The 25191-nt window shown below is 40.9% G+C and overlaps 1 protein-coding gene across 2 annotated transcripts; it reads left to right on the plus strand.

The window, feature by feature from the left end:
• Positions 1–203: 203 nt before the first annotated feature.
• Rnf20 (ring finger protein 20) lies at positions 204–25191 on the plus strand. 2 transcript variants are annotated; one of them, XM_028779908.1, is made up of 21 exons: positions 204–360; positions 511–657; positions 1404–1560; positions 6829–6996; positions 7095–7242; positions 7532–7714; positions 10612–10730; positions 12980–13126; positions 14089–14166; positions 14351–14470; positions 16780–16959; positions 17791–17926; positions 18246–18367; positions 18485–18849; positions 20208–20325; positions 21303–21452; positions 21806–22018; positions 22706–22831; positions 22970–23110; positions 23721–23822; positions 24100–25191. In XM_028779908.1, exons 3-21 carry the CDS (start codon positions 1432–1434, stop codon positions 24274–24276), a joined length of 2922 nt encoding a protein of 973 aa, XP_028635741.1. In that variant the 5' UTR covers positions 204–360; positions 511–657; positions 1404–1431; the 3' UTR covers positions 24277–25191. The 2 variants fall into 2 exon arrangements, with proteins under 2 accessions (XP_028635741.1, XP_028635740.1); XM_028779907.1 differs by having other exon boundaries at positions 204–657.

A 25191-nucleotide genomic window follows, 5' to 3' on the forward strand; every position in this document is an offset into this window, starting at 1 on the left:
CATTCCATGCTTTCGCGTTGAAGGGGCTGGTCACTTGGGGTCTGAAGTCTGAAACAGTCCCCGCCCCTCTCAAGTAACACAGAGGCGGCGGCGCACACTCAGAACACTCTATGCTCTCCTCACACGTCACTTCCGCCTGGCGGTCTCCACACACATCATTTCCGCCCTCTCCTCGCAGTGCAGCGGGTGAAGTTGAAGCAACTTCCTTTTCCCTTTCCCTACTTCCACTCCCTGCCTCCGCCTCCGTTCAGCCCAGTCCCTCTCGCAGCAGGTCCTAAGTGAGGACTGGAGTCCCTCACCGGTCTTCGTAAATAACCGCTGGGAGCCGCGCGCCCCGCGGCAGGAGTTGCCCGGGCCCAGGTTTGCTCTGTTGTCCGGTGCGCCCGGGTCGTGAGTGGCGAGGACTCTCGGGTCCCATCTTCCCGGCCTGTAGCTAGCCACGCCGGAGGCTGCGGCCAGCGCTTTCCAGTCAAGTGCTCCCTCCTCAGCTCCTGTCTCCTCTCTTTCCAGGCGACGTCCAACTCCGACTGCTGCTTGCCATAGGTGCCTTGTCCTGAAGTTTGAATCGGAAGCCGGCTGGATGTAGACTTCTGATGGTCGCGTTTCTCGCTATTTAGCATCAATCCCGCCTCCTTAAAGCCTCGGAACCAGAGTCAGGTAGGAAATACTGAAAGTGTACCCCGCCTGAACAGATGAAGAAACGGGAATTGTTGGCAAGTTCGGTCTCTAATTAGAGACAACCCGGCTCCTCAAAGGAAGCACTGGGGTGCTCACTTAGGTCTGACATCTGTAGAACTGCTCAGTGAGCGTTTAAAAGACACTGTAAAGAAACGCTTGTGTTTCTGGGTGCTTAGTGTTTATCTGACGTTATGCTAAGTTGTTTCTATAATTATGCCATCCATTTGTTAACAGTAAGTCTAGCAATCATGTTGTTCTTGGTTTAGGAAACTGAGGTTCAGAGATAACTTACTTGTATAGGATTAATGACTTAGCTAACATCCCCCCCCCACCCCCCGCCCCGAGACTCCGAATACTTTAACTCTAACCTCTGTCATAAATAAAGTCTCCTTCTTTTGATTTTTTGCTTTTGGTGCCTCAGGAAGTGAGAATCCTGAAACTTATTCATAGCTTCTCGACTATTTGATTACTACTTTATTTGCTATTAGCATCTTATGTAGAAATCTATAATTCTGTCAGTTCCATTCCTCAACAGTTATTTCTTTTCTCTCTCTCTCGATTTTGGGTTGGTGAGTTTTGCTGTGGAATTAGTGGATTTAAGTTAAAGAGTTGGCCAGAAAAATTTACTATTTTTTTGTTAATATACACATACTCTATGTTGTAGCTTGCCTGCTTATCTTGATTCAGTTCATGTTTTTTATTTTTGCTTCTGTTTTTTCATTCAGAAAAGTATAACTGTCACCTTATAACAAGATGTCAGGGATTGGAAATAAAAGAGCAGCTGGGGAGCCAGGCACATCTGTGCCTCCGGAAAAGAAGACAGCCGTTGAAGATTCAGGGACCACTGTGGAAACAATCAAGCTAGGAGGTGTCTCTTCAACGGTACGAGAAAAGGATGCTGCAAAAGTGTACTTGGTTTCTGTCAGTTGTTCCTGAAAGTAAAAACTTATGGAGGCTTTTTGAATTAAGAGAGAAACATTAGGAAAGAAGAGGGGAATAGATGAATTGATATGGTGGTCCGTTCTTTAAGTGAGGTATATTAATGTTTGATCTGTATTTGCAAGGTGTACTTCTGTGTTTTGTTTTTTGAGAGTCTGACTACAGTAGTCTTTGCTATAGTTAAATGGCACTTTTCCCTTACTGAAAATTTGGTGCCGTGTTCTGAGAGGCCTTTGAGTGTGCTAGTGCTGAATGAGAGTCAGATCAGAGTGCCCAGGGGGTACTCACAGCCAAACCTCTTAGCTGCATGGCCTGTATTGTCTGCCCTGTGCCCATGTTTGCTTGTGAAATGAATCTGTAGTACCTGTGTGTGAGAGACATTGGGTTATGATGGAGACAAAATGGAAGTCTTTGTGAAGAGTTAAAACATTGTAAAGACAATAGCATGCATGCACTCATAAGAATAAGCTACTAGTTGTTATTGGGCTAGATAATGTGATAGACAAATTGTTTTTTAATAGATAGTAATATTTTTTAGACAGGAGAAGCTTAGAGGTTTTGATGTAGATCAGATTCTATGTTTGGAACTTGTCAAGGGAATAGAATGTGTAGACACTTTCCAGTTGTGTTTCTTGTGTATATTGAGGCTGAGGTTCAGAGAAGTTGATTTTATTTTTCAGTCAGAATAAGATCCTGCTTACTAAATTGTTAATGAAGTGTCATTTATGGAGATGACCACTTGCAGCCAGAAAGTGGTTTTGACTTAGCAGTGTTTATTTGTGCACCCTAAATGCATATATGGCAATAAAAGTGTTTATTGAGTATGGTATTTGCTGGTTGCTATGCTTTACAGCCCTAATACTCTAGTTTCCAGTGTGGCACTGACAAGAAAATAGGTTGATGAAAGGAAAACAAATTACATACATATTCCAGCTTGGACTTTAGCCAGAGGGGAACAAGGAGCCCCCATAAGCTCCTGTGGGAGGAAGAAGAATCACAAGCACTTAACAGAATTTTTCCTCTCATTTTTCTACTCCTCCCTTAACTGACAGCCTCATGTTTCCAAAGGTGAGGATCTGCTTCCTACCTCTGCTGAAGGCACTTCTGTGCACAAAGAAGAGTAATTGATAAGGGCTGAAGGTAGATCTTAGTGGTAGAGTACTTGCCTAGTCTGTGTTTAATCCCTGTCACTGAATATAGTGTGCGTGCGTGTGTGTTCGTGTGTGCTCACATGCATGTGCATGGGCAAACTGGAGTCTCAGACTTTCCTGCAAGGCTCCATGTACCTGCAAGGCTCCATGTACAAGAAAAATAGTTGATATGTGAGCACATGTTTATCAGTACACAGCTGGTTAAATAGATACATGGTTTGGATACAAAATGACGCAGTCACTAGGACTGTTGTGTTAACTGTAACCTTGACTGCAAACATGCTCAGGTCACTAAGAAGTATAGTCTAAAGGTCTGTGAAAGTGCCCCAATTGTCTACCATTGATGTGGATGAGTGCAGGGAGTTGATGCAGCTATGCTGGGAGCCTGGGTGACCAGTATGATTCTGAGGCCTGCATGGTGCCTGTCTGTTTGCTGTCAGCCATGAAGGTGAAGAACCTCCACTAACATACCTGCCATGGAGCCAAGCAGCCATAGATCAAACACTCCTAAATCAAGAGTCAAAAGGAATCTCTTGGGGCTAGAGAGATGGCTCAGCAGCTAAGAGTACTGGCTGCTCTTCCAGAGGTCCTAAGTTTAATTCTCAGCAACCACATGGTGAATCATAACCATCTGTAATGGTATCTGATGCCCTCCTCTAGTTTTACAATGAGCTAGCTGAGGTTTGGAAATATGAAAAATGAGAACCTAATGTACTCTTGAGTTGTGAATGCTGGCTATATAATTGGAGCTGTCCACTCCAGCTGTTCCAAACCTGGAAACACGTCTGAGAGGGGAGGGGCCAAATGAAGAATGGGTTAGTTGGAGTGAAGGGAAACAAGGAAGATGGAGCAGTGTGTGTGTGGGGGGGGGGCAAAGAGAGAGATGGGGGCGTGGGAGGGAGGGAGAGAGGGAGGAAGAGAGCGAGCGTATGCACGAGAGCACGAGAGCAAGAGGGCGCTTTGTTAAATCAAGGGACAGCTTTAGATGGTGTTTTAAGATCGGAGATACCAAGGCTGTTTCTCTGTTGGTTGAAGTGCATTGAGAGAAGATGTTGATAATAAAGCGAAAAGAAGAGACAGGTACTGACTGCTGTGATGCACTTGAGTAGAAGAGGGTGGTTGTAATGCAGTGAACAAAGGCTGCACAGTAAAGCAGTTGGCCTTATCCAGGAGCAAGTACAGTTACCCATGTCAGCAGAGAGGCAGAGGGTGCAGAGTTAGATTGAGGTTGATCATTAGCAGTAGTTTGAAGAGGTAGGTATGTGCATTCTTTTCAGTGAAGTCTGAGAGGAAAGTTTGGGTGTTTGAAGAAAGAAGTAGTCACTGTTCAGAGAGGTTGTCTTAGGGGGTGCAGTAGAATTGCTTACTGGGCAACATGGGCCCACTTGGATTTCTGAGCATGTACTGTAAGTGAAACTAGTCAACATGGGATTTAGTTTTTCTCATTACAGTTAGCTGTGTGAGTCTAAACTTGAAGTAGGTAGAGAGTTGGATATTACAGGGATTGGAGTTTTTCCAAAATAAACATGATGAAGAAGCAAGGAAAGAGAAGGTATATGAAGGGTGATTGTAACAATTCATCATAGGATGTGTGTTTGGAAAAGCAGGAGGTGAGGAAGCAAGAGGCATGAGGCACACAGAAAGGCATAAATCAATAGACTAGATTCTGAGCTGCCAAAGAATTGTTGGAGGCAGGAAACGGAAAGGTAAGAAAAAATTGCGGCTGGTTCTGGAGAGTGAACTTATAGAGGACCTGCAGGTTCAGGTAAAGCTGAGACAGTAGTTGAGGAAACTGGTGACAGAGATAAAGAAATAAGATCTTTGACAGAGAAGTGGTTAAGATACGGAATGATCACCTAAGTGGGAATTAAAACTTTAGGCAATATCACAGGAAGTAGGACTGTAGCAAGTGATGGTAAGCAAGATCTGGGAGATGGGACGTGACTGAGCAGCTTATAGGTAAGGCCAGAAGTAGTGGCAGGTGGTATGATCTAATTTCCTAATCTGCTAAGGAAAGAGTTTTGAGCAAGGAAATAGCAATGGAAAACAAAGAGAGCATCTGCCTTTAGACTGAGGCTTCAAGGAGTGTAGGAGGGAAACTGCAGGGAAATGGTTTTCTCATACAGGCTTTAGTAAATAGCCAGAAGAAGAGAAGAGCCTGAGTAAATGTTTGAATGTTTGTTGATGTTCTTGTTGATGTGAGTCTAGGAGAGCAGGGCTGAGAAACGAGGCAGACTAAAGTCTCATGCAGTAGCCAACTGTATTCAGAGTAGCAAGCTTAAAGAAGTGATGTGTGCAGTCACAAGGACAAGCTACACGTGGCAAATACATGTTTTTCCATAGAGGCACATGAGTAATAGCTGAAGTAAGCTACTCCTATCTACTACACCTGGGAGGAACATGAAAACACATTCTAAGAACAGATCTGAGTTTGAAGAAACTGAGGTGACAAGCCTCCTGTCTTGTTTGTTTGTTTGTTTGTAATTTTTTCACGAGCACTCAGTTTTACATGACTCCATAGTTAGACTGTGTTCTGACCATAATAGTACAAATAAGGCAGAGCGGAGCTTCTAGTCACTCCCCTGACATACCAACTGTTTTCACTAAAATGGAAGAGGGGAAATAAAAGTCTCTTTAAGCAATTCTTGCTTTAAAACTCAGTTTCACCAATTTCAACATAAAATAAGACTTTTAGTTGACTTTTTGCAAAGCCTCCTGCTCACCCATCTGAGTTTACTCATTTCCCTTTGATTAACTTTTGTATAAGGAAAAGAAAAACACCAACAAAACAAACAAAAGTTTCTGCCTTTCCACCTGCTATTTCTTTGTGATATTTTCCCCTCACTGCTACCCCTGCCCCTTTAGCTTCTCCAGGGGCAGAAACTAGAGACGGTCTAAAGATAGGAAGGCCTGGGGAATTGGTGATGGATGAGAGTATTCTCTTTGCTTTGCTTTGTTTTTGAGACAGGATCTTTCTTTAATTCAGCAACGTGGAAGATCTGGCAAGGGATCACATCCAGATACCTGCTAGGTCTATATGATCTGGCCGGAATGTAGACACACCCTGAATTGCGGTATGTAAGTTCTGTTGTGGGGACACGAGATACCTGGAGAGACATGTTTTATATCATCAGGAAATGGGAAGCTGGATTGGAGCAGAGTTCTGGATGATTCCTTTAGTATGTATTTTGGAATGAAACTTATGTCTGAAGCATAGTGATGGGGATAGTTGGCATTGGAGTCCAAAATACTGCCATACTGGATGGTGTGTGTGTGTGTGTGTGTGTGTGTGTGTGTGTGTATATGTGTGTGTGTTTTAAATGGTTCATCTAAACCTATGTTTAAATCACCTGATAGTGTGGGCAGTTATTGGAATAGAGATCAACCCGAGTGCCAGGATCTTGAGTGAATAGAGTGGTGCTTAGGAAGTAGAGGACAGTGTCGATAGACTACACAGTGAACTAGCAGTACAGTGGGGCCTCAGGATCGAGTAACTTTGTGAAGATTCCTATTAGAGCAGGGAGATGGTGAGCTTGAGAGTCTTACCTGCTGTTTCCGTACATGATCATATACCTGTTCCTTTATTTCTTCTGTTCCCACTTCTTACCTAATTAGTTGTTGTAAGATTTCTTTGTGTATGTGTGTGTGCATGTGGAGGCCAAGTAGTGTTTCTCAGTTGTCATCCACCTTTTTCTTTGAGACAGGGTCTCTTAACTTGGCCTGGAACTCACCAGTATTAGTCTAGGCTGGCTAGCTAGCCAGCTGTCCTCAGGGATCCACCTGTCTTTTTCTTCCCTGTGCTGAGGAGACAGCATTTGCCACCATACTAGGCTTTCTTAGACACAGGTTTTATTTATCAAACTTAGGTGCTCATGCTGGTGTGACAAGCCCTTAGCACCTGAGCTGTGTCCTCTGCCTTGGTTAAGATTTGTTTTTTTTTTGTTGTTTTTTGTTTTTATTTTTTTAATAGAAAGTAACTAATGAACTAATGTGAACTTACTGAATTTAATAGCTCATTTGTTTTTTTGTGGGGACTAATGATTCTGTTTTCCTGAGGTAGGAGGAATTAGACATTCGAACATTGCAATCCAAAAATCGTAAGCTAGCAGAAATGCTAGATCAGCGGCAGGCCATTGAAGATGAACTTCGGGAACACATTGAAAAGCTGGAGCGACGGCAGGCCACTGATGATGCCTCACTGTTGATTGTGAACCGGTACTGGAGCCAGGTAGTTACTTCGTCTCATCAGCCTTCTCATCCTTAGCGCTCTCTTAGTTTCTCAACTTTTGCCCTTCTTGTTTGTTTACTGTATCTCTTCTTCTGTAGTTTGATGAAAACATTCGCATCATCCTTAAACGTTATGATCTGGACCAGGATTTGGGAGACCTACTCACAGAAAGGAAAGCCTTGGTTGTGCCGGAACCAGAACCTGACTCTGATAGTAATCAGGAGCGCAAAGATGACCGTGAGAGAGGCAAGTGTTTGCAAAGAAGTCTGTCACTGTGTTACTTACCTGGGCTTTGAGGTTGAGCTTTGCTGTGAGGCTCTCCAGTTGAGGGGAACAGTGGATTTTGCTATTTCTAGCTTTAAAAGAAGCCTGGGGCTTCCTTTTTCTCTCCCTGTGTCGCTGGGAGGTATTCTGTAACTGCATTAGTTAATAGGTTTTTGAAGTTGAATTTTGCTTTGAGGCTCTCCATTTGAGGGAAAATTTGCTATTTCCAGATTTATAATTTGGGGGGCTTTTTTTCTCCCCATGTTCTCAGGGGATGGGCAAGAGCCAGCTTTCTCTTTCCTTGCTACTTTGGCTAGCAGTTCCAGTGAAGAGATGGAATCTCAGCTTCAGGAGCGTGTAGAGTCCTCCCGCCGTGCAGTGTCCCAGATTGTGACTGTCTATGATAAATTGCAAGAAAAAGTGGATCTCTTATCCCGGAAACTGAACAGTGGAGGTGAGGAGAGAACCAGGAGACCTGGAGCAGTGGGGAGGCTCAGGGTGCAGCTCAGTAGTAAGGGAGAATGTGGCTAGGTGTGTGGCTTCCATTCCCAGCAGCAAAACGAGGAAGAGAAGAGAACTCAGTTTAACCAAGTTCTTCGGAGTTTTAAACCTGTGACTCTCAGTGTAATTACCATGACATGCTAACTATATACTTTCATAAGTAGCAGATTTAGACTGTTCTGATTTCAGATGGTGAGTTTTAATGTATTCTTTTATCTTTGATGTATTTAAGGAGAGTTAGATGAGGTAGTAAAGTAGTAAGATGACTCCTGTGTTTGAAGAGATAGAATAGGAAACCAATGGATGAAAAAGCCTTAACGTAAAATGACCATTTGGAATACTTATTTTTTGAGTTTTATTACTGAAATTATGTTCATACAGTATAGAAAGTATACTAAAATAACTAAAGATCTTTAGTCATTTGTATCATATCTCTTTTTCAAATGCAGATAAAATAACCTTTATTTCAGGTTTTCAACAATAGCCATAGTCTGGTTACAGTATCTTTTTAAGAAAAAATTTATCGTGTATGTGAGTGTATAATTATACACGCAGGTAACTGAGGAGGCCAGAAGAGGGCATCCTCTTCTGGACCTGGAGTTGTTGGCCACCTGACATGGATTTTTAGGAACTAAACTGGGATTCTCTGCAAGAGCAGAACACCCTCTTATCCACTAGCCATCTCCCTAACCCTCTGTTGTAGTATTATAGCTGCCCCAATTATCAACAAGATATTTATTGTTTTACTGTCTTAAATAAATTAGTTAAATATAACGTGCTTTATTTACTAGGTGAGTAAATAAGAACTGTATTCTAGAATTTTATTTTTAAGGAAATTAAAAAAAATTGCTTCCTTTTAGTATGGTAATTAATATGTGTATTTATTTATATTTTACTTTTAATTACGATACCAAAGTGGAGAGTGGATGGGTGTGACTACTCCTCCCTATTACTATAAAACAAGCTGTGTGATACTTCTGTCACCCACGGTCCTAATTGATTATTTAGAGAGTATTGTTAAACCACACTAATGTGGGGAGTGTACAATGTGCAGAGGTTATTTTGATGCCACATTTGATATTTTAAGTGAATATCAAGTACATTATTTGCTATATTTGTAAAGAAATTAAACTGAATAGTATATAAAACCGTACTAAGAACTTTTTTGCGATTCAGTGTCTATAAGATTGCTCAGCATTGAAGGCTCTTGCACACAAGCCTGATAACAAGAGTTCAATCTCTGGATCCCACAGGGTGGCAAGAGACAACCAGTTCTTGTGGGTTATCCTATGATCTCCAAATTCATGTTCCTGTACACACAGGACAGACACATGCACACACAGAGACAAAATTTAGTTTTTATAAGTGTGCTTTAAGATCAAGTTTAAGTTAAAAAACATTTTATTATAAATTCTAAATAGCTAAGCTATTTGTGACCCAGAGGAAATCTGTGTTGATAAAAAGGTAAAGATACATATGTTATGAATTATAACTCTGAGTATTAACTTTTTGGAAGTTCATTTTCACCCATGGATTTGATTCTTTTTTATTTTTTTAAAGATTTATTTATTATCTCTACAGTGTTCTTCCTATGGGTTTGGTTCTTGTTTAGATTTATGGCTTATTTATTAATTTACTAAGCACTTACTGGGTTTTAATTGAATTTTAGGGCCTGGCTTCAGAACTTAGGGTATTGAAGAATGAAAATTTAGGCCCTAGTTTTTAACTCAGGTTGACTCAGAGTCACTGATTATTTATGTATTTATTTTGCCATGGCTGTGGAGAGTCTTAACTAGTAGGTTTTATATGAATCCCTGGGAATTGTCTATCTAAAAGTCTGACAAATGATTCAGATGGGCAGTCCTACATGGAAATTGAGAACCTGTGACTTTACTGATGTGTTGTCTGTGTACTGAGAGCAGTAATAATAAGTAGTATGGGAATACTTTTTCCTGGCAACTCTAAATAAAATGTGTGTCTGGAGACTAATTAGTTCCATTTATAGCACTTAGATTGAGCTGTAATCATTATGACTAGTTTTATTTTTGTTTGTTTGTTTGTTTGAGACAGGGTTTCTCTGTATAGCCCTGGCTGTCCTGGAACTCATTCTATAGACTGTAGGCTGGCCTCGAACTCAGAAATCAATCCGTCTGCCTCTGCCTCCCAAGTGCTGGGATTAAAGGCGTGCGCCACCACCACCACCACCCAGCTATGACTAGTTTTAAACACCTGAATTCAGCATAATAAATTCTAAAGATGTAACTTACACATCTGTAAATATTATGTACATTTTTGATTTTGAGCTTCAGGGTTATACTTAACATAATATTGTGATAAGTGAGTTCTGTGTTTTTATCTTTGTTCTTCAGGATTTTTATATGTGATTATTTGAAGATAGAAATTATACTTTCTGTCTCCACCACAATAGAGAGATACTTCATGTTGTTATTAGTTAACAATAGGAATTTGTGATTACCTTATAAAACAAATTGTATTGCTTTACTTTTGACACTGCTTAGAAATCTTGTCTGTTCTAAATTCTAAAGTGTCGGTTTTTGGTGATGGTAATTATATGTGAATAAAATGATATATAGCCTTTGTTTATTTGCTCAAGGCATTTGTCTTAACAGAGATGAGAGTAGGTGATGGTTGCAGGTTGACTCATTTACATAACATGTTACTTAACCACTGACCTGGGTGCTTCCTGTGTCCTGTGAGATAACACACGAGGTTACTTTCTGACATTCTGAGGTCTGTGAGGTGAGCCAGCTGGCTGGTGCTTTGATGCAATAGATGATTATAAAACTAAGACTATTGATGCTAAACTAAAGTGCAGTTCTTCTTCCTCAGATAACCTGATAGTGGAGGAAGCAGTGCAGGAGCTGAACTCCTTCCTTGTGCAAGAGAATGTGAGGCTCCAGGAGCTGACAGACCTCCTTCAGGAAAAGCATCACACCATGTCTCAGGAGGTACATTTGACCAGAAAGGAGTAACAGTCTTTCTTAGTAGCTCTGGCTCACAACACCAAGTCAGAACTGTTAGAACTTTGAGAGGCCACTTTATTTTAAAAGGCATTATATTGAAGAAAGTGTGGACCAGTAACAGTCAACTCTGAGAGATCAAAGTCTATGGAAAGGTTAAAAAAGAAAATAACTAAATATTTTTTTTGTGTGCCTTTGTTTAATAGATGATAGTTTAGGATCTTCATCATTGTGAAGAAATGTCACAACACAACAAAATTGTAAATCTAAATGGTTCACTGCCCTAAATATAATAGATTGTGAACAGTGGTACTGAGTGAGTAGCTAAGTGAGAGTTGAGCAGAGTGTGGTGAGGAGGCTCCTGCATGGGTGAAGCCGTAGGAACTTGAGGAATGAGAATATTCACCACTGAGTAGGCCACAGATAGAGCCATGACTACTATCCTGTGTTGGAATTAGACATCTATCTATGTAAAAGGCTTATGAGAAGCTTTGGATGATGCCTCACAAGCTTCTAATTATTTTGTTAGATCAAATGATTTATCTGCTGAAACTTGACCTACTTTGGTTTGGCTACTAGACTTTCATGCTGATTAGTTACTTAGTCATTGTCACTTAGTCACTTGCTACCCAGTTTTAAGCACTACATGAATAGTACTACTAATGGCAAAACAGCTTCTATTTTACTGGTGAGGAAACAAGTGAAGAATAGTGTGCAGTCAGAGAGCAAGTGATTAGAAAATCTAATTTGCTGCCAAATTTGCTTAATCTCAGAACTGTGTTTTCCCTGCACTGTTTCCTGAACTCTGCTCTTAGATTCTTTGCTTGCATGCTCATGGACTTTCAAAGTGGTTAGAGTTTGGAAGCATTTACAAATAGATGGGAGTGTCATATTTTAGGGCATTAACTAGGTGTTACCAAGATAGAAATGTCTCCTGTTGAGGCCTTTCCCAAATCTTAGCAATAGTAAGCAAGGGCCTCTCTCTTTGCTCTCTGGGTTCATGTGAAGAACCCATGTCTTTCATTGCTGTTTTCTTTCTTTTCTTTTTCTTTTTTTAAAATCAGAGTAGGATTTAATTTAATGGCACCAAATACAGGGCAGCTTCTTCATGCAGGAATTTATTTTTTTCCATTAGTTTATTTACTTATTCACTTAACATCTCAGCTCCCCTCTCTCCTCCCAGTTCTCTCTTACACAGCCCCTCACCTCTCATTGCTGGTTCTTGATGCTGACCGACTGCTGGGAGGCTATCAGTTGCCAGCTGGAGGACCTGAGGATTCCTTAACACGTCAGCTGAACTACATTGAGTGTTTTAAGAAAGCAGATGCTGCCTGATCTTTTTAGCATAGCCTCAGAGTTACACACTTGTTATATATTTTTGGCCACTAAAATTGTCCAGGATCAAGGGGAGGAACAGATTCATCTCTTAATGGGAAGATTGTCAGAGAAAAAAAATGAGCTGAAGGGTATATACAGAGCAATGGGAACATGGGCAGTTTCATGATTAAGATGCTATGTAGCATTAGCCAGTTAACAGACAAGGGCTGCTGAGGTGGCTCAGTGGAAACAGCACTGCCATGCAAAGTTGAGGTCCCCAGAATCAACATAAAGTTAAATGCAGTAGTATTGATTTGTAATCCCAAAACTCCACTCCCTGAGATGAGAGGCAGGGATTGGGCATACCTGGAAGTTTGAGGGCCTGACATATGACAAGAAAAATCTGTCTCAAATAAGATGGAAGGCAAGGACTGATGCCTGAGGTTGTCTGTTCATCTCCACATGAAAGCTTTGGCACGCACACACACAATCTGATTGTAAACTGCTCAAGAGTCAGCTTAAATATAGAAGTTTCTGTCTTGTTCTATAAGGATTATCATTTTTGGATATGTAGCTAGAGAAAGTTGGTAGTAAGATGTTTCTATTTTAAAATCTTATTTTCTAAAGTATTTGATAAAGGATATTTTCTTTTTTAAAAATCTTCATTTTCTGATGGATTGTGGTCTATTTAGGGAAATGATGATTTTCATAGGTAGAAAGATTATTGCATCTTAACTGGTATTGTCCTTGTGAAAGTTCTTAGCAGTTGCCTATAGCAGTCTAAGAACGTTTATTTTTACATTTGGGTGTTGAATAATTTTTTCTATAATGGTATATGAACAAGGTCTAATTTTATGGAATTTGGAACTCTTGACTTGATTCTTTTGTTATGTTTCTGAATGTTTGTCTTTGGGATACAGTTCTGTAAGCTGCAGGGTAAAGTAGAGGCAGCTGAGTCACGAGTGTCTGTCTTGGAGTCCATGATTGATGACCTGCAGTGGGATATTGACAAAATTCGAAAAAGAGAACAGCGTCTCAACCGGCATTTGGCTGAAGTCCTAGAGCGGGTCAGTGCTGTCTCTATAGGCTTTTAAGATGACTTATGAATGTATTTTTTATTCATGTGTATATGTGTGTGAGAGAGAGGGAATATATGCCATTATATGTGCAGATGCCTGTGAAGGCCAGAAGAGGGCATTAGATCCCCTGGAACTACAGTTATGTAGGGTTGAGTAGCCAAGCATGAGTGCAGGGAGCTTCCAGCTGGGTTGTCTGCAAGAGCAGCAAATGTTTTTAACTGCTCAGCCATCATCTCTCCAGCCTGTCCCCCCACCCTCAATATAATATTCTTTCTTTCTTTGAGACTTTCATAAATGTACAACATGTATTTTAATCCTATTGATCCTCCATCTAATTCTTCCAGAACCCCCCTCCATATGTTCCCATCTCAACTTAATGCCCTTTTTTTTAAAAAAATAATTTAAGTGGATTTTAAAGTAATCCACTGACTCCTATCCGGGCTTCTATATGCTTATGAGTGGGCAACACATCAAAGGCCACAACCTCAAATACAAAAGTGACTTTCTCTTAGTAGGTATCAACTGCCAATAGCTCTTCAGTATGCTGATTAATTTGAATCTTGTGCAGGCAGCCATAGCTGCTGTGAGTTCCTAAGCACAACAACCATGTCATATCCAGGAGACACAGTTTAACAGCAATCCTCTCCTTCTAGCCCTTAACAATCTTCCCTGAGCTGTGTGTGTATGTGTGTGTGTATATGTGTATTTTCTCCCATTTTTAGGTGAGTACTTGTTTGACACTTGTTCTCAGAACTTCAGCTGTTTAACTGGTTGTATGTCTGAGGTAACTAACATCCACTGCAAACAAAAGCTTCTTTTTAAGGAGTCATCTTTCTCAGAAAGGATCAGCCAGATGTTGCTGTTTGAGGAAGGAACATCCTTTGAATGACCTTGGTCATACAACTGAAGTCTTCCAGCCTCTCTCTAAAGAGTCATTGTCTTCTCTGTAGGTGAATTCAAAAGGCTATAAAGTATATGGAGCAGGAAGCAGTCTCTATGGAGGCACAATCACCATCAATGCCCGGAAGGTAATGTCTGCCCCACCTGGGACATGGTGCTTCACTGGGAACAAGCCTTGTACCTAGGGCCTGCTTTGGTTCCCAGGGGACGCAGTGGCATTTGCAGAGTGGAACAGTGAATGTGAGAAACATGAAGTGGGATGATGTAGTTTTTCTCTTCATTCTTATCTGCTGTTTTCCTGATCCTTTGTAGTTTGAGGAAATGAATGCAGAGCTTGAGGAGAACAAAGAGTTGGCTCAGAACCGACATTGTGAGCTGGAGAAACTTCGTCAAGACTTTGAAGAGGTCACTACACAGAATGAAAAGTTGAAGGTAGGAGGCTCAGCTCTGAAGGACAAATGGATTGTTCATCAACCTGTGCACCTGCATACTCTATGAGGAACAAGAAAAAATGTGGTCAAATTTAGCCTCTTCTTAATACAGCTCTACAAATTAGGAATAGAGAATTATACTTTAACATAGCAGAGGTCGTTTGTGACCTGCCCATTGCTAACATGCTCGGCAAAGAGTTGCAAGATCTATGATGTCTACTCTTGCCTTTCTGGTCAGTATCGTACAGAAACTCAATCAGAAGAAATGGGCAGGAATGGGAAAGGGGCTCTAGATTAGAATGATTAGAGAGGAAGAAGTAAAGTTGTCTCTGTTTGTAGGTGCCATGATCTTACATATAGGGTTCCCTGAGAGAACTAGAAATGAATTCTGTGAAGTTGAAGAATCTAAAATCACCAACAACAGACTTGATAGAAATGATCTCATTTTATATAGCATTAAAAATAGTACATTTAACGAAAGATCAGTGTATAATGAAACTGTAGATGTACAGTGGAATGTTATTCAGCTTTGAAAAAGGAACTTTAGTCATTTGGGGCAGCATTGGTAAACCTAGGGGACATTATACTAAGTGAAATAAGGCAGGTAGAGATAGACATATAGTGCTTGATGAAATGTATAGATGCTACGAAAGTGGCTCTCAGAGACGCAGAGAGTAGACTTGAAACATACTGGCTCAAGACCACGTTCTCAACACAAAGGAGATGTATTTGCCTCAGAGGGACAAAGGGCAAGGAATAAGAGACAAAGACAGGAGATAGAGGGTGAGGGAGAAGGGAAGAGAGTAAGGAAGAGGCAATAGTGGTATTTGTTCCAGAGAACAAAGAACTGCCTTTGGATAGAGAGGAGATCTTGGGACATAGAAAAGTGACAATTTAAAAACGTAAGCAGGGAAATCCAATGTTAGAATGAGGTTTTCATTTTAATTGGGCATGTTAATTAGATGAGCCATAGGAGGCTTTTGATTGTTGTGCTTCAATACTTTGATAGCTGGACTGTGCCAGTCAGCCTTAGGAGGAAGACATGGCCAAATAAGGGAATAGACTTTGGTGGCTAGCTTTAGAAATGCAATCTAATGAGGCTGAGGGAACAGGGAAGAAGGGCAAGTCTCTTCATTCCCACCTTTTTGTTTTATTATTGGTTCGATGGGTGTTGGGTAAGTGGGTGTTTTTCTTTCTGGCTGCTTCCTGCAGACATTGGGGCATTATTGGTAGAGGACACAAGGAAGTTGGTTTGCTGATTAAGATTGGAAAGAGCAGGTTATATCAGTTGATGTCTAGGTTCTGCAGGACTATCTGAGGGTAGGGAATTGTAGTCTACAGAATTGTAAGGCTGGACCAGGATGTAGATTCCAAAGAAACAGCTGGGGCTGGCACTAGAGTTTCTGGAGTAGTTTGTAGTTGATTTGAAATCTGTTGGAGAGACTGATGCTCCTGCATTTGAGCTTTGACTCCTCCCCACCAGGCCAAGCTGGACTGGTAGTGTAGAGTGGGCAGGGATAGATAGCACTGAGGAGTGAGTGTAGGTGGGTGGATGATTGTAGAGATGGGGGTGGGGGATGTTGGAGCCTTACCAGAGTTTAGGTAAGGCCGAAAGAAAGTGGGAGGGTATTTTGGCAGCTGAGGGCAGTGGGGAGTGGGGGAGGTGGGCAACTGCTCAGGCCTGATGAGTGTGGCCTGCAGCCTCAGTCCTGAGCTGAATCTGTGGGCATTCTGGGCTGGTGTTCATTTCTGCCTATTAGAATTGTCCTTTGCAGAATCTTAGGGGAACAAAGAAGAATCTTCTAGAAGTCTTCCTCATTTTTCTTTGATTCATAGACTATCATTTATAATTTATTTCTAGATTAATAAATAAAAAAGATATTTGAACTAAAAGGAAAAACTTCATTAACATTCTTGGGAAATTAAATCAAATGGTTGCTTAGGAAAAAAATGACCATTTTTGCTACCAGTCAGAATTATTTTCTCTGTGACAGTTAATAAAGAACAGCTAGTTACTGGGGTGGTAATCTGTGATTTAGAACAAATGTCCTGGTCAGGTCAGTTTCACTCAGCTCTTTTAGCATCTTTGGATTAGAGTTGAAACAATGTAAAACATATCAAAACAGTCCTGGGTGACCTGGTTTACTCAGAGACTGAGTTATACCCAGGAGTGGTAGTCTAGACTTCATAATTTTCTGAGTAATGTTTTGTGTGTGGAACATTGGTGAGTTACTTTCCCACGGCTCTGACTTGTGGAACATGTATCTTCAGTCTGATTCTGACTTGGCGTTTTTGTTGGGTCTTCCTAAGGTGGAATTGCGGAGTGCAGTGGAGGAAGTGGTTAAGGAAACCCCAGAGTATCGCTGCATGCAGTCACAGTTCTCTGTCCTGTATAATGAGAGTCTACAGTTGAAAGCCCACTTGGATGAAGCTCGGACCCTTCTTCATGGCACCCGGGGAACTCACCAGCGCCAGGTTGAACTCATTGAGGTAACAGCAAACTTTTCTTTGTTTCACTGGTGGGTATGGAACCCAGCACTCTATCAGAGAGCTAACCATTCCCTCTCCTGCATTGTCTTCTCTATAAGATTGCCTGACTAGTGGATTTTGTGGTTTTACTTTGGTATATAGTTAATATCACATTCATCCAGTGGGTATAAGTATAAGACAACAGAACTCTTGCCCTCCTGGATCTGCATGATGCACTGGTATGTGTCCAGAGGGGTAGTGATGGGGAGACAGAGCATCCGATTTGTCTGTGACGTCTTCCTCATGAGGAAGTGGGTGCAAAGTGAAACGTTTGTTGATAGAAGTAGACATGTGCTTCAGCAGTGACCACCTTCATGAAGCTGTGCCTAAGGCTCTTACATGTGGGGAGATCAGGCAGACACTGTGCCATTCTGACATTCAGTGCACATTTAGGCAAATTATTTAGAAGGTATAACTTTTACTCTGGTATTTATGTTCACATTTGTGTTTTCTATACTCCTTAAGGTAGTGTTTAGAGTAGTTAGAGTTTTCATGTATGTTGGCTGAATAAATTGATGCTAGTTTATGTTCACATCTGGACAGTTTATGGTTAGTTCTCCAATTGAATTGTAATCTCAGAGCTAGAGGCCATTTTCTTTATTTCTTCAGTGTTCTGCCAGGTTATGAAGTCCTGCTTCTAAATCACGTCTGGTGTTCTTTAAGTCATGAAATGGTAAATACCAGAGTCAACCTTCTTTTCTTAGCAGTGATTTGATGTTTTCAGACTGTTACAGATTGAATTTAGAGATGGAATAAAGTTGTATGAATGTTTTATTGGTTCTCTCTCTGCAGCGAGATGAGGTTAGTCTGCATAAGAAGCTGAGAACTGAAGTAATTCAGCTGGAGGATACCTTGGCCCAGGTCCGCAAGGAGTATGAGATGTTGCGGATAGAGTTTGAGCAGACCCTTGCTGCCAATGAACAAGCAGGTAGAATCGTTCTTGCCCTACCCTGTGTTCTGTCTGTTGTAAATTCCTTCCTTGAAATAAAACTTGATTCTTGAGCTTTGTTAATGCTAACTTAAACTCAGAAGACACTAAGTAGTACCTGGGATGGAATCCTGTTTTGAGCCATAGCCTGGGTGTGTGTTTGAACTCACTCAGGGAGTTTGATTCTCATCCTCTGAGAAGGAACATTTCTTTCAGTACTTTCCCCTTCTATTCAGAAGTTCCTGATGTGCTCTGAGCTTTCTCTCCTTGAGCCTTTGCCCTTTTTAAGGCTCCCAATATTGCTGCTGCTGTTTTTCAGGCCCCATAAACCGGGAGATGCGGCATCTCATTAGCAGCCTCCAGAATCATAACCACCAGCTAAAGGGGGAGGTCCTGAGGTATAAACGAAAACTGCGAGAGGCGCAGTCCGACCTGAACAAGGTGACCTGGAGCAGTGGATAAGCATTGTTTGCCATGGTGATGTTAAGGGCCATATGAATGAGGGAAGCATTGTGCTCCATAGATGTGACGTGCGTCTTTCCTTTCTTTGTCTCCTAGACGCGTCTGCGCAGTGGCAGTGCCCTCCTGCAGTCTCAGTCTAGTACCGAGGACCCCAAGGATGAACCCACTGAGCTGAAGCAAGATTCTGAAGACCTAGCCACTCATTCCTCAGCATTGAAGGCATCTCAGGAGGATGAAGTGAAGTCCAAACGGGATGAAGAAGAGAGAGAACGAGAAAGGAGGGAGAAAGAAAGAGAGCGAGAACGAGAACGTGAAAAGGAAAAGGAGAGAGAACGAGAGAAACAGAAACTGAAAGAGTCAGAAAAAGAGAGAGATTCTATTAAGGATAAAGAGAAAGGGAAACATGAGGATGGAAGGAAGAAAGAAGCAGAAGTTATCAAGCAGCTGAAGATTGAACTAAAGTAAGTGATGTTTATAGTGATTCAGAGTCTGGACCTAAGAATGAAGTGTTTGCTTTATGGTATGGCTCACCCAAGCATGACACAATATTTTAGATGTAGCTAGATGTACAGTGAATATGGTCTCAACTTTCAGTCTGATGTGTAGCTGAATGGCCTACCTGGCCATTGTACAGTGGTGCTTAGTGGTTAGATGCCAGTCAGCCCCTGATTGGGCATTTACTTCTCATGAGTCCATATTAAGAGAACAGATCAGGCAGTGGTGGCACACACCTTTAATCCCAGCTCTTGGGAGGCAGAGACAGGCAGATTTCTGAGTTGGAGGCCAGCCTGGTCTACAGAGTGAGTTCCAGGACAGCCAGGGCTATGTAGAGAATCCCTGTCTCGAAAAACCAAAAAAAAAAGAGAACAGATAACATATTAAAGTAGCACACCTGAAAATTATTGGAAATTTACTACTGCTTTTAATTTAAGTAAATTACGATATCATTTGTATTTTAAATTACCCTACATCTCTAATCTTGGTGGTATCTGGTAATCTATTTATAGTTGATGGGTTTGGTTGTATACTAGCCCAAAACCAAGGGTTCCTTAGGCAGTTTCCTACTACAGAATTTAGACAGGAGGATACACTTAACTCGATGCAGCATTACCTTTGTCCCAACATAACACATTTTCCTGTTTGCTCCTCCTTAACCAATAATGTCTCTGGTGAAACTAGCTCTTCTGATTCTATTTTTTTTTTAATGGTTTATACTATGTGATATTTGAATTTAAGGTTTGCCGTACTTAAAGTGTTTGAGCTCAGGTAGTGTTAAGCTTAATAATTTAGTAAGAAATGAAGTGTTAGTGTTCAGCTGGTGTTTACAATTGCCATTGTCAATTTTAGGATTAGGAGTTTATTTTAAACTTTCAAAATTTCCTTCTCTGATTTTTTTCTTAAGGTAAACTCATTTCCCCCTTATAAAAATCATCTGAATGATTTGACTAAGTACATCCCAGCTCTCAGTTTCAGACTCAGTCTACCAGCTCTCAGTTTCTGAGTGGCACCACTTGAATGTGCCTATGTCATAAGTGCCACAGTTACTTACTTTACAACTTTATGTTGCAGAATTAAACAGAAGGATGATTCATCCATGTATATGTATATGTATGTATATGTATATATATATGGATGGCTTTTTTCTGTGCTTTCAACTGCATTCTGTAAGTCTATCGGTAATCTATGCAAAATGTGTCTTTCCTTTTTAACATAGAGTAAAAAGACTGTTGAAATATTGTGTTCCATCCCAAATGTTCTTGCTCTGATGTCCTTTATTTTCTCAGTCTATTGGTTCTTTTCCTCTACCACCCGGTCATAGGAAAGCACAAGAGAGCCAGAAGGAGATGAAACTGCTGCTAGATATGTATCGCTCTGCCCCCAAGGAGCAGAGAGACAAAGTGCAGCTGATGGCAGCTGAGAAGAAGTCAAAGGCAGAGGTAATCAACCCTTCTGTTACCTGTCATCCTGGTGAAAATCTTCATCATGAGCTTGTCTTTTGTATTTTTTGAACATAATGTTCAATTTTTGAAAAGTCTTTGAAAGAGGAGGACTCCTGACTCTGAATTCAGTCTTTAAAATTCCTTGCAAGGTAGTAAAATATCTCAGAATTATAAGAACATAGAGTAGGGTTTTAAAGTTTTTCATTCCTTAATTGATCCTGAGAAATTATTACCATTTTATATTTATTATTACTATAGAGATTCTCTTTTTCTGGTTGCATTTGAAAGGAATTTTTTTTTAATTTTTATTATTTTGCGTGTAAGAATGTTTTTCTTGCCTGTATATCTATGCATCACATGTGTGCCTACTATCCATGAAGGCCAGAATTACCTGGACCTTTGGAGCCCAAGAGAAGACCCCTAGACCTGGAGTTAGAGATGGCTGTGAGCTACCATGTGGATGATAGAAATCGAACCCAGGTCCTCAAGAAGAACAACCAGTATTCTTGACTGCTTACCATCCCATCATCCCTGAGATAAATGGCATTTTATTTTGTTTTGTTTGGCTTTGTCTATGTAGCCCTGGCTGTTCTAGAATTCACTATGTAGGCTAGGCTGCCCCAAACTCTTGGATCCATCTACCTCTGCCTCTTAAGTGCTGGGATTAAAGGTATATAGCACAGTGCATGTCCTGAAAGGTATGTTTTTATCCTTGAAAATTTGAGGCCTAAAGAGAAGACAGTTTGACACTTGCCAAGAAGACTGTGTAATAGGCAGAGCCTCTGCCTATAGGGGCATGAAGCGCAGGGTTGATAAGTGCTGTGCTGAACTGTGTTATTCTCAGTTTATCATTCATCCTGCTCCACAGTTCTTTGATGTTTGGTTATGTGGGCCTTCCACGTGTAGATAATGTTGGTTGATTTTTGGAAGTGTTTGATGACTTAGTGTTTTACATGATCCTTTTCCTCCTGTAGTTGGAGGATCTCAGACAAAGACTCAAGGATCTGGAAGATAAGGAGAAGAAAGAGAACAAGAAAATGGCTGATGAGGATGCCTTGAGGAAGATCCGGGCAGTGGAGGAGCAAATTGAATACCTGCAGAAGAAACTGGCTATGGCCAAGCAGGTGGGCCTTCTCCTTTATTAACACTTTAATATCTGCAAGGTATGTCACTCTCACCTTTATCTTTTGTTATTACATTGAGACCCTTGTCTGCCATTCTTCTCTTACTTTATTAAGTGTATTTGGGCGGCAGAGTTTACTTTGAGTGCAATAGCTGTTGTTTCAGACATTGTTTACTGAGGGACCTCTTCTTTCTCTGCTGACTGGGACTGATGCATAAACTGATTAGAAAATGAAATTTTTTATACTCTCTGATTATAGACATATGAAACTAATGCAGGCTATCAGAAGGAAGGTCTAGTTTCCTCTGCTCATCCTTTGGCATTGGCAGATTTGCTAATTGATCCTCATGTTAGGAGGAAGAAGCTCTCCTGTCTGAGATGGATGTCACAGGACAGGCCTTTGAGGACATGCAGGAGCAGAACATCCGTCTGATGCAGCAGTTGCGGGAGAAGGATGATGCAAACTTCAAGCTCATGTCAGAGCGCATCAAGTCTAATCAGATCCATAAGTTACTTAAAGAGGAAAAGGAAGAGTTAGCTGACCAGGTTTTGACGCTGAAGACTCAGGTAATTGGATGATTGGAGTTCTCCATTCTTTTGAAGTGGGGAGCTTTCTGCATGAAGGCATTCACAGTACTGATCATGGTGGCTTCTTTTCTCTGTGTGATAGAAATGCAAACTAAGTGTATGTTAGAGTCTGGATAAATACATTTCACATGTCTACACACCTTAAAGACACGGACTTCCTTTGACCTGGTCGCCTTTGGATATTGGGACGAGAGTTTATGAGTGGATGTGTGATTTTACTTTTTACTTCTTAATATTGTTTGATTCTATATTGTGGATTAATTTTAAGAAAAAGTCTACTTTAGAACCTCTAGCTGTTCTAAAAAGAATGGAGTTAAATTTGGTTTGAGTCAAATGTTTAAGTTCTGGTTGGAGAGGCCTTGTTTTGAGGATTAGTATAGCTGCAGAAGATGAATATTTAAGAATAACATTTTATTCTTGGCAGTTTGAAAATAGGTCTTTTTGGTCGGTTCCTTAACTCTGAATATTCATGAATTATTTTATGTGAAAAATTGAAGCCTTCAGTAATCGTAATCGTAGATATATTTTAAAAGGTTCATGGAAAAACCAGCAATAGCTTGATGTTTCTGACATGTTGTAATTTTTGAGGATGTATAGGTAAGTGGAACATAACTGATTTTATTTTCCTACCTCCTTTCATTAAAATCTGACTTTTCTCCTACACAGGTAGATGCCCAGTTACAGGTAGTAAGAAAACTGGAAGAGAAGGAGCACCTGCTTCAGAGTAACATTGGCACAGGGGAGAAGGAGCTGGGTCTTAGGACTCAAGCCTTGGAGATGAATAAACGCAAGGTATCCTGGTCTCTGTAACAACATGGTTGGGCAGGCTCCAGAACCTGCCTGGAGTGTTTTAAGTCCACCTGATACCTAATCTTAGGTTATCATTCCCCTCCCTAGAAGAAGGAATAATAAGGTAATGTTTCTATATAGGCAATGGAGGCAGCCCAGCTTGCAGATGACCTCAAAGCTCAGCTGGAACTGGCTCAGAAGAAGCTCCATGATTTTCAGGATGAAATCGTCGAGAACAGTGTCACCAAAGAAAAGGACTTGTTCAATTTCAAACGAGCACAGGCAAGAGTCGCTGTCTTTGATTATATTTACCTTCTCAGTGCTTTGTGAGGCCTGTGGTGAGTGTGGTACACCATAAACTGCTATACCGAAGGACCTTGTGGGAAGGGACTGGCACTGTCTGCTTCATGTTGCCTAGTTGTGAAACAAATACTGGCAAAATGTGTAACCTGGTAAACAGTAAGTAGGAATAAAATGAGTGGAAGGTTAAAGTCTCACTCTCATTTTTCTCACGGTACCCGTTTTTCATGATAGCTTCTGTTCTTTTCCATAGGACAGTAAATTATTTTATCCAGGTCTACCCTCACTATAAATTACCACAAAGTAAAGCAGCCTGCTCTCTGAGTTTCCAGGTGTGTTTTCATTGAACTGAAAGTGCTTTCATTTAATGCAGTTCTCATTTGAGAATAGGATTAGGGTTGCCCCTTCTGAAACAAAAGTGTCTCGTAACCAGATATTTGTAAGTGTTTACATTCCTAAGAAGAGTACTGGACATGAAAGGACAGAAAGTTCTTTGTTTTTACAGTATAAAAGGTCAAGTTGGAGAAATTCTTTCTGTCAGATATGACAGGTCTGGGAAGTGTGTGTAGCTATGTCTACTCTCTTGCTGCAGGAAGACATCTCTAGGCTCCGCAGAAAGCTGGAGACCACCAAGAAGCCAGACAATGTGCCCAAGTGTGATGAGATTCTGATGGAAGAGATAAAGGACTACAAGGTAAGAAAACCGACTCCGTGGTGTCTGTGTTTGTTCGGGCCGGAAGTGGTCCCTAGAGCATTGAGACAGCAGACACTGACTTTACCCCAAGGCACCCAAGGCAGAGTGGTCCACTGAAGAGCTGAGAGCAGACACTGGTTCTTTTTCAGGGGAAAATGGTACTTTTCCTAGAGCACTGCAGTTATCTTGTTTATCTGCTTGTATATCGTCGCTGTTTGGGTCATGAGCTTTATTTACAGTTCCTCAGACTCTGATTTTTTTTTCCTTCTATTTCTAGGCACGGCTGACCTGCCCTTGCTGTAACATGCGTAAAAAGGATGCAGTACTTACCAAGTGTTTTCACGTTTTCTGCTTTGAGTGTGTGAAGACGCGCTATGACACTCGCCAGCGCAAGTGTCCCAAGTGTAACGCTGCTTTTGGCGCCAATGATTTCCATCGCATCTACATTGGCTGATTGCAGTCAAGAAAGAGGACTGGCTAGGCAAGCACTTACTCACTAATCACCAGCCCTCTACCTCTTCTCTCCTTGACCGCTGGCATCTGCTTTGCTCCTCAGACTTTGTCCAGGTTCTCTTCGCCAGTAGCTAGAGAACATTAGTGAAAAAGACTGCAAGTCTTGGGGTTTAGAATGAACTAGAAACTACTAGTGTTTGTCTTCCCTACCACTTTTCTTTGTGTCCTTCTTTCAGATTTGTCAGCATTTTCTTCTTGGGCTAGCCTATAAGCTTGGATTTGCCCATTCCTCCTGAAGAAGTCAGGGTGATAGTTTGGACGCTGAGAAGGGAATGTGGGTAGAGTGAACATAAACTATTATGGAGGAGTGAACTTTTAGATAAGCTATCTATGGCCCAAAATTCTTGATTTGGGTGATGAACCTTTCTAAACTTAGGTTATAAAATGGTATAATTGTGCTAGTCTCTCCTGGAAGGTTTGAAGCCTTAATGAAATTATATCCAGGATAATTCTATTTCCTACTTCTAGGAAACTGACTTTTTGGGTCAGTTGGACTCCTTGCTGAAGTTATTTATGTTTTAAGTATTCAAATGTTAATAGTTTTTTTAATTTCTTAAGGCCAGAATAATTTCAAACCTGACAGTTCCTATGATGTTTTTCTTTTCTTTCTTTCTTTTTTTTTTTTTTTTTCCTGAAATCAGAATTAGTGCTTAAGAAGTAGCAGGTATGGATTGTGAAGAGATCTAGGTAGACTGGGAATGAGATCCAGGGAGGTGTTGGTGAATTATAAATAACTGTCATCCTCCTCCACAGAGGAATTCTTTGTTCTCTGTTTTCCAGAAGATTCTCAGTAATGTTTCTGTAGAATTTTAATATTCCATATACTTCAATTAAAGCAGGATTCAGGTTGCTCTTG

Source organism: Grammomys surdaster, unplaced genomic scaffold (genome assembly GCF_004785775.1).
Source record: "Grammomys surdaster isolate TR1022 unplaced genomic scaffold, NIH_TR_1.0 363, whole genome shotgun sequence".
NCBI lineage: Eukaryota > Metazoa > Chordata > Mammalia > Rodentia > Muridae > Grammomys > Grammomys surdaster.